The 10,317-nt window shown below is 56.5% G+C and overlaps 1 protein-coding gene across 1 annotated transcript; it reads right to left on the bottom strand.

Moving 5' to 3' along the window:
* Positions 1 to 618: 618 nt before the first annotated feature.
* On the bottom strand, positions 619 to 7,566 carry AKT2 (AKT serine/threonine kinase 2). The gene is made up of 13 exons (XM_026867411.1): positions 7,291 to 7,566; positions 6,117 to 6,245; positions 5,847 to 5,958; positions 4,900 to 5,053; positions 4,546 to 4,677; positions 3,990 to 4,055; positions 3,794 to 3,862; positions 3,150 to 3,272; positions 2,653 to 2,781; positions 2,200 to 2,414; positions 1,479 to 1,566; positions 1,284 to 1,386; positions 619 to 984 (listed from the first exon to the last, which is right to left on the bottom strand). The coding sequence occupies exons 1-13, from the start codon at positions 7,334 to 7,336 to the stop codon at positions 905 to 907; spliced, it is 1,446 nt and encodes a 481-aa protein (XP_026723212.1). The 5' UTR covers positions 7,337 to 7,566; the 3' UTR covers positions 619 to 904.
* Between the last annotated feature and the right edge of the window lie 2,751 nt (positions 7,567 to 10,317).

Below are 10,317 nucleotides of genomic sequence, written 5' to 3'. Positions count from 1 at the left end.
TCCCAGCGGCGCAGCGCCACGGCAGTGGGGGGGGTCCCAAAGGTGTCCCAGAGTGTCCCGTTGGGTGGGGGGGACCTCCCACTATCGGTGCTGAAGAGACCCAGTCACGCCACTGGCACTGGTTGGTTCTGGTGACGCCGTCGGCCGCTAACAGTGCTTGGAGAATGGGGCTGGTGTCACGGAGCCCGACGGCACCGCGGCTCCTGGCTTTAAGGCACCGGAAAAGCCAAAGTATTGCTTTGAGGATTGTGTTTTCCACAGGTGGTGGCTGGCTGCTGGGTGGGGGTGCTCCCCTCTACCCAGGCGCCAATTCAGGGGGATGGGTGGTTTTCGGTCGCTGCAGATTCAGTTCAAAGCCAGGAGGAGGTGAGGGGTTGAGACTTGACCCCCGCCATGGTCTCAGGGTGGAGGTACTGGTATGGTGTCCACCTACTCCTGGATCCTGGCCTCAGAGGGGTTTTTTTCCCTCCCTCCTGCTGTGAAAACAGCTTCTCCCCAACTGGGAGCACTGGGTTTTACTGGGCAGAGGGATGGCTGAGCTCCGGGGGGTAGAGGGTCAAGGCCACAGTTGAGGGGAAACGGGGATTGGTTTGAAAAGCTTGCGAGCACTTCTAGAAATTAAAAAAAAAAAGAAAATAATAATAATAATAATAATGATAATTAAAATCAAAGCAGTCCCAGGCTAGGGGCAGGAGGCACATCCTGACATCCTGGTGCCGGGGTGGGAGCTGCAGACCAAGAGCACTTGGTGGGGGTACGGCTTCCAAAAGGCGCCGCGGCGCAGCACCAGCAAGTCACAGTGTCCCCCCACTTCTGCTGGGCACAGAAGAGCAGTCCCTCCTGCGGCGAGCAAACCCCCAAACCCTTCTCCTCCTCCTCAGAGGCCGAATGCTGCCGCGGCTGGTTACTCCCGTATGCTGGCGGAGTAAGAGAACTGGGGGAAGTGCGTCCGCTGGTCGTTCTCCAGGGAGCCCATGTTGTCATCTGTGAAGGGACAGGGCAAGGTCTGAGGGTGAGGGAGGTGCTGATGAAGGCTCCCTGGTGTGTTCACAAGATTTCCCGCTCCCTCCCACGGCGGAGATGCCACTAAAGTTGCCCAAGACCTCTGCAGGGCAGCAAGAGGGACCCCGAGCTATTATTTGAGGTGTGACAGCAATGCCACCACAGCCCCTGCGGTGACACCCGCCACCATAATGGTGGTGACAAGAAAATTAGGTCATAGGAGGGGAAGGGGGTACAGGTGACAAAGGGGGTTCCCGTTTCTGGGCAGCATAGGCACTCACAGTGATCCGGAGGGGTGATGGTGATGGACTGGGCGGTGAACTCGTCATCGAAATACCGTGTGTCTATCTCAGATGTCACTTGGGGCTTGAATGGTGGGACCAGCTGATGGAAACCAGGAAAAATTCACTCACTGGCATTGTGCCAAGTGCCTGCCTGTCCCTTCACCCCTTCAACGCACTCCCTTCCCTTCCTACCTTCTTCTGAACCACATCTTGCCAGTTGATGGGGGCAAAGAAGCGATGCTCCATCACCTCCTTGGCGTCGTTGGGACCTCCGCCGAGCCTGCGGACAGAGAGAGAGGCACCTCAGGAATAGCCAGCAGCACTGTGGTCCCCCCCAGACTCATCTGGGTTGGAAAAGCCCTTGCAGCTCCTCCAGCCCAACCATGACCCTCCCCCTGACCGTTCCCAACTCCCCCAGATCCCTCAGCGCTGGCTCAGCCCGACTCTTCAACCCCCCCAGGGATCCCGGGGACTCCCCCCTGCCCTGGACAGCCCATTCCAATGCCCAACAGCCCCTTCTGCACAGAAATCCTTCCTCAGAGCCAGCCTGACCCTGCCCTGGGCAGCTTGAGGCCATTCCCTCGGGGCCTGGCGCTGGCTCCTTGGCTCCAGAGACTCATCCCCCCTCTCTGCCCCCTCCTGGCAGGGAGTTGCCGAGGGCCAGGAGGTCTCCCCTCAGCCTCCTCTTCTCCAGACTGAACCCCCCCAGTTCCCCCAGCCGCTCCCCAGCAGACCTGTGCTCCAGACCCTGCCCCAGCTCCGTTGCCCTTCTCTGGCCACGCTCGAGTCATTCAATGGCCTTTTTGGGGTGAGGGGCCCAAAACTGAACCCACTCATTGAGGGGCGGCCTCACCAGTGCTGAGCCCAGGGCTCAGATCCCTCCCCTGTCCCATCCATCCTCGCGAAGTCTCACCTCTGTTTGGGATCTTTCTTGAGCAGCCCGGCCAGCAAGGACTTGGCCTCAGGGCTGAGGGTACGAGGGAACCGAATCTCCTCCATAAGGATCAGCTCAAAGAGGCGTTCGTGGTCCTGATTGTAGAAGGGGAGGCGACCACACATCATCTCATACATGACAACTCCCAGGCCCCACCAGTCCACGGCACGGCCGTAATCATTGTCCTCCAGGACCTGTGTCGGGGAGACAGAGGATGGTGCTGATGAGGCTGAAGAACGAGGTGGCAACACGAGTTGGGAGAAGGGAAACCCTGTTCTAAGAACAACCACACTTGCAACCGAAGAGTTTGGAAAAGCCCCCAGTGAACCACTGCCATCTTGGACTTTGGAAATAACCTCCACAGAAAAAAAAACCCCTTTTTCTGGCACAAGGATTTCAAGGAAAGCCTGGCTGTGGCAATGCTTTAGATACCTCTGGAGCCAGGTACTCAGGAGTGCCACAGAAGGTCTTCATGGTGGCTCCGTCCGTGATGCCTTCCTTACAGAGCCCAAAGTCGGTGATTTTGATGTGGCCGTCTTTGTCCAGCATGAGGTTTTCCAGCTAAAAAAAAAAAAAGCAGGCAGATGGGAGAATATGTTTGGAGCTGAGCAAAGTCGGGAGCACAGGAGCGAGATGCTGCTTCCCAAAAAGTCTCCGTTGGGGACGGGGGTGACAGCGCTCCACAGGGCAGGTTCAAGGTCTCTCTGCTGAAGCCAAGCTCCTGCTCTCCCTCCTACCACAACATCCCCAGCCCCGGGCAGAGAGCAGGAGCGGAGAAAGGCAGCTTGCGGCACCTGAAACCCTGCGAGGGGCCTCGGCGGGGGGGGGTTAGGGGAGTTGGGAGCAACTCCACACCCCCAAACACCAGGCCCAGGAAGATTAAAACTGCGCTGGCACTAAAACAGACGCCACTGCTGCTGGGCTGGTACCTTAATGTCCCTGTACACCACATCCCGGGAGTGCAGGTACTCCAGCGCAGAGACTATTTCTGCACCGTAGAAACGGGCTCGGTCCTCCGTGAAGACACGTTCTCTTGAGAGGTGGAAAAACAGCTTGAGGAAAAGAAAAACAAACAAACAAACAAATAAAAGAGAAGAGCCGATCAACAAGTGCTTAAAACCCCCGGTGAAACCCGGGTTAATCGCTCTCAGCACGCAGCTAATGCGGTCATATGTGTTCTAAGCTCCTTGCTTTGAAAAATAGACAGCTCCCCCTCTGCTCTGCCAGCAGGAGCGCTTGAGAGAGGGGCTGTGCCACTGGCTGCATTCTCCCTTGCAAGGGAAGCGTGTCAGGGTGGAGAAACAAAGCTGGATGCCAGCACAGGGCGGAAGGTAAAGAAGCCAGTGATGGCTGGAGGGGCTGCAGTGTCTGCAGCCCCCCTGGATGGTTTCGTGTGATATCGAGCACCTGGAAGGCGAGCAAAGAGCCAAGAAAACTCAGGCAAGAGGAGAGCTGCATGCTCTACCTCCCCACATGTGGAATAAATTGTCTGTTAATGAGCTGGAAGCAGCTATTTAATATGCAGACAAGATCCTTCCAAGCCCTGGGGGGAGTGTCAGTCTTAAGCTCCCACCTCTCCGCCGTTGGCATACTCCATGACGAAGCACAGCCGGTCGTTGGTCTGAAAGGCGTATTTCAGTGCCTGCAAGAGAAAAAAAGGTCTCAGAGAAGCTGCAGGGCTCTGCGCTCGCACGGGAGGTGGTGAGGGGAAGGGAAGGGTCGTTCCAGGGCGTGCCAGGCATCCCCTGGCTGCCACCAGCCGTACTTACGGTGAGGAAGGGGTGCCTGGTGTTCTGCAGCACCCGGCTTTCTGTGACAGTGTGTGCCACCTCATCCTGCAAAAGGAGGGGAGATGAAGCGCCATCATTTGTGGAAAAATCAAGAATTTTCCCACCGCTCTCAACTGTTCCCAGAAAAAAAAACAAACCACCAAACAACAAAAAAAACCCCAAACAGGGATGGGAGCTTGAAGCACCAAGCTCTGCCCTGGTTTTGCCCCCCGCAGGGTGAATGCTTCACTGGCCACATCTGGAGGAGGACGTGGCCGCCACAGAGGGAGGCGAGTGAGCGGATCCCACAGCGTCACCCACCTGCACCTTACAGTGCACGCCCAGGCTTTTTAAATTCCTAGAATCCCCCAGCGTTTAGAGCACAGCAGGAGCTGGGCAGCTTCGGAGACGTGTTTTGAAACATCGCAGCCTTCGGGTTTGGATGAGATGGCCCCGAAAGGTCCCTTCCAACCCAAACTGTTCTGATTCTGCGATCCCCTAAACCCTGGTGGCTCCCGACTCTTGCCCTCACCCTCCGCTGGGGCTCTGCACGTACTTTTGCAATGATGACCTCTTTCCGTAGGATTTTCATGGCGTAATAGCGGCCAGTGGCCTTTTCCCGCACCAAGATGACTTTGCCAAAAGTGCCCTTTCCCAGGAGCTTCAGGTAATCAAAATCATTCATGGTCTGGGGAGAAACAAGATGAAGGTGAGAGTCTGCAGCGTGGGCAAGTAGGATCTGGGATGGGAAAGGGTTTTCCAGGCTGCTCTTTCACCCGCGATTATCCCGGTGACAGTGGTCACCAGGGAGATGAGGTTTATCCCGTATCCCTCCCTCATTGCTCGGCCGTGCCAGCTCGCCGCAATCCCGCTTGTGGCAAGAGACGGTGCCGCGCCGGGGACGACTTACAGCCTTGGTGCGGGTTTTGCTGACAGCCACCTCCATCTCCTCAGCACTGGTGCTGTCGTCGGGACATCTGCACTTGTAATTCCTGAGGTCTGCCTCCGGTTCCTGGTTCTTTAGGCTGTTCGCTACCGTCTGGATGGCTCGCATCCACTCCTCGCTACAGAGTAAGAGGGGATTGGCAGCACAGGGGGAGCAGTGAGGATCAGCGAGAGGAGCTGTGCCCATCTCTCCAGCCTTTGCGGGCCGATGGCTCAGAGATTTCCGGGCTCTCCTCCAGCTGGGATCACAGACTCATCTGGGTTGGAAAAGCCCTTGCAGCTCCTCCAGCCCAACCATGAACCTCACCCCTGACCGTTCCCAACTCCCCCAGACCTCTCAGCACTGGCTCAGCCCGACTCTTCAACCCCCCCAGGGATCCCGGGGACTCCCCCCTGCCCTGGGCAACCCATTCCAACGCCCAACAGCCCCTTCTGCACAGAAATCCTTCCTCAGAGCCAGCCTGACCCTGCCCTGGGCAGCTTGAGGCCATTCCCTCGGGGCCTGGCGCTGGCTCCTTGGCTCCAGAGACTCATCCCCCCTCTCTGCCCCCTCCTGGCAGGGAGTTGCCGAGGGCCAGGAGGTCTCCCCTCAGCCTCCTCTTCTCCAGACTGAACCCCCCCAGTTCCCCCAGCCGCTCCCCAGCAGACCTGTGCTCCAGACCCTGCCCCAGCTCCGTTCCCCTTCTCTGGCCACGCTCGAGTCATTCAATGGCCTTTTTGGGGTGAGGGGCCCAGAACTGAACCCAGGAATCGAGGGGCGGCCTCCCCAGTGCCAAGCACAGGGGTGAGATCCCTTCCCTGTCCCTGCTGGCCACGCCAGTGCTGACACAACACAACACAACACAACACAACACAACACAACACGCTCTTTGCCCTGGACACCCAAAGGGAGGGGCCATCCCACGTGCCTACCGCTCTTCAGGAGAGTCCACATGGAAGGTCCTCTCGATGACTGTCGTCCACTGCAGGCATCGGATGACGAAGGTGTTGGGCCGAGGCCGCTCAGTCTTCATCAGCTGGCACTCTGCAGAAGTTCAAAAATTAAATTAAAAGGGAAGACGATGGTTTGGGATCAAATATCCCCATCCCAAAGCTTTCCCTAACAGCATCAGGGATGAAGACACCCTGCTGGACATCAGCTCCTAACCACAGACTGCCCTAGAGCCACCCATGCTGACGTACCTGCTACCGAGAAGTTATTCAGAGGTGGCAAGCTGTGGTCGGACGTCTCTGGCCGCTCCTTATAGCCAATGAAAGATCCGTCGCTTTTCAGCAGGAAATACCGGGGACGCCACGTTTTGATGTATTCCCCTGCAAGAGAGAGGGGGGCAGGGGGAAGGCTCAGGGGTTTTGGGGGAAGGACCCCTTGTAGAAGTGGTTCTGATGATGAGATGGGTAATTAAACGGCAGAAGGACCCCTTGTAGATGGAAAATTCAGTGGGGCTTTTATTCAGACTGTTTCTAAGACCTGCTTTGGAGAAGCTCCTGCAAAATGCAGCTGGCTGCTGTGATTTAGGAGAGGTGTGAGCAGTGGGTTAAGTCTGAAACACACTCGCTCCAAGGGAACACAGAGGGGAAAAAGAAGCTTCAGGCTTCCCCTGGCAGTTCCAAAATCGACCTGAGAAAGAAAGAGCACTGGAGGGAAGCCCTGGCTTCGCCCTCTCCAGGTCTATTTTCCACGAAGAAGGAGGAATCCACAAACCTGCTGGACACAGGGATCCAGCTGGGCTGCCAGCGGGAGAAAGGTTGCTGGAGGTGGCTGGCTTTCACGCCTGCTTCTCTTGCAAGCCACCCTCAGCCAGGGAAGGAAAAAGAAGAGCTACCTTCAATGGATCTAAAAATAAAACCCCACGTGCACAGCTGCTACAACGCTGCGACATTCCCCATGTAGAACTAAAAATAAAAGGGCTGGCTGTGGGTCTGGCTGCAGGGCTGCCACAAACCAGGTTAGAAGGTCTGCGGGGAGGTGTTAGGATTGTTCTCCAGCTTCCCAACGTGGCAAGAAATTAAAACCGACACTGCCAGAGGATTCACTCGCAGCACAGACCCAACGCCGGCGAAGCGGCATTGCCGATGGTCGCGAGAGCTGCCGACCCCAGCTTGGAGCAGGAGAAAGCTGAAAAGGGAGGTGCTGGTGGGTTTTGGGATGCCCTGCGGTGCCAACGTGCTTCGTGGCCCCCCTTTGGGGGTGAGGGGAAGCAGAGACCTCCCCTGCGTTTGTGCTGGGAAGGTTAAAATCGTCAGTAACTGGAAACCGGAGCTCTCCTTTCCTGGCAGCAGCTGCAGTGCCGGACTCCCTGCAGTGACCCGGCCTCGGAGGGATGCCACCGCTGCCATGCCAGCTCCCCACTCTCACCTCTCTTGTGCAGCCAGCCCTCCTTCACAACCGACACTTCGTTCATGGTGGGGCCGTGGGCTCTAACCCCCTCTCTGCCGCGGGATCGGGGAAGCGGCTAACGCCGGTGGCAGGAGGAATGGTGAGAGCAGAGACGACCTGTGGGAGAAGAGAGAGAGGTGCTTAAAGAAAGTCAGCAAAGTTCCTGACACTTTTCCTTCCCCTCCCTTGAGGGGAGGCAGCCAGTTTCAGCACGAAGCCACCCCCATGCGCCAATTAAAATCTCCTCCGCTGCACCAGTTTCCCAAAACCAACTTCCCCCCCCTCCCCGACAAAAATCAGCATGGCATCCTTGCAAACCTGGAGATGCCAGGATGGAGCAGGTTTGTCAGCACTGTCCCTTTACCTGTCTGCCACCAACGAGGGATTAAAAAGCCTTGGGAAGGTTGGACAAGCTCAGGGGGCAGGGGGCACGGTCCCTTACTGGGGGAGGCAGCGGGCCTGCCGAATGCCTGACAGAGAGAGAACAGTTTGACCTTGACCAGCTTGTGGTGTACCCCTGAGCAGCTGGAAAAGTCCCGGAGGAGTGCTGGGTCAGCCTGAGAAAGGGACTGGAGATAGGAGAAAGAAGAAAAATACCGTGTTTGTCAGATACCCCAACAGTGGGGGATTTTAAGAGAAGTAGCCAATAAAGTAATAGACAAACAGCCACGTAACCAACGAGCATGGTGCCTGGATGAAAGGATGAAGTACATAAGATATGGGGGGAGCAATAAGGATGGCTATTCTGCTAAAAAAACGTTGTCGTGTCCGTCTCTACTGCGACAATTGGTGACCCCGACGTGATCAAGCCGATGTGATCAAGCCAACGTGATCGCAACAAAGATGGGATCAGAGAAATTTTGTGGAGCTGCAGGTCAAGGTGCAGCAGGGACGGAGCCCGGTGTAGCTGAGAGCAGAGGGAGTCTGCCTGGTCCGGACCCGAATTTCGACACCTGATAAGGTGAGCCGCCGGGAACAGGACTGTAATTATGGGGCAACAAATAACTAAAGAAGAAGAAAAGATACTGACCACATGGAAAGCCTTGCTAAGGAAAAAAGGTGTTAAAACCACCGAGCATAGTTTAAAAAGGATTTTGATATGGAGCAAAATGCAAGGATTTGAAGCTACGGCAGCCACTGCATTCAGTGTGACTGCCTGGCAAGAAGTAGGACAAAAACTATAGGATGCAATTTCTAAAGGGTCAAAAGCAGCAGAATTGGTCACTACCTGGCAACTGCTGAGATTCTAATGGGATGGAAGGCAGAGTGTGAGAAAAAAGAAAAGACAACAGAAATAGCAAAAGACAACGGGGAAGGAATAAGCGGCGCTAACGCTAGAATGTCGGCTGTCGCAGGAAGAAAACCCCTTATGGGAAAAGTAAGATTGCAGCCCCGATCTCACTCTCAGCCTCCTCAAAATGATTTACAGGGTGGGGATGGACATATGGCATCAGGGGGTGAAGCAGTAGAACGGGTGACCCCTTCATCACCCCCCAAGGAGGGGGAAGAACTGACTGAGGAGGGCAATGCAGAGCAGGAGAGTGAGAGTGATGAGAGTGATGAAGAAGGAGAATTAAGTGCCACTACGTAAACTCTGCACCTCTCTGATAAACCCACATCAAAAAGAGCGGGGGGAGCCCGTCCTAAACGCAGGCCGTGGTTGAGAGCGAGGGGTTTGTGTGAGGACTCTGATGAGGAAGCACAAAGATGAGTCCTTACCTCCACAAAGACCGAATGAGCAGAAAGCCCTCAGGCAGTGGCCCCTCCACCTCCCACCGTGGAGCCCTCTGTTCCACCAGCTCCCTCTGATGAGGAAAAAGCCCTGTGCACTTTGTTTATCTGGTGCAAAAGGAATGCAGTCCCTGCTGATGCACGGTCTGCTTTGTTCGAGGCGGCCGTAAGGAAAAACACCATCGCTGTGTCACCTTCAACTGCATGGCAACTGGTACATCAACCCCCGAAAGAGTTAAAAAGTGATCGGACTGCCGCGGCAGCTGCAGCCGATGCCACCTCACCTAGTGGATCTGATTCTCGGATGGATCCTACAGCTGTAGCTGAAACACCTCCAGAAAAGCCGCCAGCCCCTTCCAAACGTCCACTACCTGCTGATAAGGACGGCATTTCCCTGTTATTAAAGAACTACAGAAAAGCATTAATGAGGACGGACTTAAAAACTCTTTTACACCAGGTACACCGGAGGCGATCGCTCACGGCTGTGTTTAGCATTTGCACCCCCGACCTGCAAGCACAGAGTTGGCGGTGGCAGCCCCGGGGCCTCCCCGAGCCCCCCCTGCCACAGAGTGACCACCCGCGGTCTCTGGCACTGCGCCCCCGGCCCGCGCCCGCCCCTCCCGAACCCCCAAAGTGGCAGTTTGTACATCAGGTGTGACACTCTGATACAGCGTCCCTTCTCTGTCAGCACCTCATCACCAACAAGCAATGGCTTTATAGATTCCGAGTGGCGCTTTGCTGTTTGCAGTGTTTGCCATTTCTCGGCGTGTCAGGACCAAGCGCGAGGCCCCCCGTGCGGCTGTTCTGCGGGTGTGAGGCGCAGCCCAGCTGCGGCCGCGCAGGGCGGAGTTCTCTGCCCCGCGGGTCCGTTCTCCCGCCGGGGAAGCGCCCGGGGAGGAACGAAGCGCGGGGCGGACTCTGCACGGGGGGAGTGCAGGGCGAGCGAACATCCCTTAGTGCAGAGCCTGGCGCCCGCCCGCTGGGGCCCTGGTGCTGCTGTTTGTTGGGGCTCAGGGGTTTAAGTGTCCCAGGTGAAATATCTCCTCCAGCGGGAGGCAGCAATTCTGTGTTCACTGTTGTCCTGAATTTCGGTGCGTGCTCTGCGGGGAGAGGGCACCTCTGTACCCTCTGCCTGAGGGGGGAACTGTCAGCTTATCGGGCAGCGGGTTAAGGTGAAGTAGATGAGATGGGAAGCGGCCAGAGTCGGGGAATAGTCAAAAGACCCCCCTGGGCTGCACTGCAAAACGCTGGAAGGAGATAGGGGGACCTCCAGGC

This window comes from Athene cunicularia, unplaced genomic scaffold, assembly GCF_003259725.1.
Source record: "Athene cunicularia isolate RWA unplaced genomic scaffold, athCun1 SCF_35, whole genome shotgun sequence".
Taxonomy (NCBI): domain Eukaryota; kingdom Metazoa; phylum Chordata; class Aves; order Strigiformes; family Strigidae; genus Athene; species Athene cunicularia.
The sequence above is the reverse complement of the archived record's forward strand: the minus strand, read 5'-3'. Positions and strand labels throughout refer to the sequence as shown.

Excerpts from the sequence above, each read along its gene's own strand:
- AKT2 (XM_026867411.1), bottom strand. The coding sequence starts at position 7,336 with ATGAACGAAGTGTCGGTTGTGAAGGAGGGCTGGCTGCACAAGAGAG. Across the intron at positions 4,678-4,899 it reads GCAAAACCCGCACCAAGGCT|ACCATGAATGATTTTGATTA; the intron begins GTAAGTCGTCCC and ends GTTTCTCCCCAG. Across the intron at positions 1,567-2,199 it reads AAGAAAGATCCCAAACAGAG|GCTCGGCGGAGGTCCCAACG; the intron begins GTGAGACTTCGC and ends CTCTGTCCGCAG.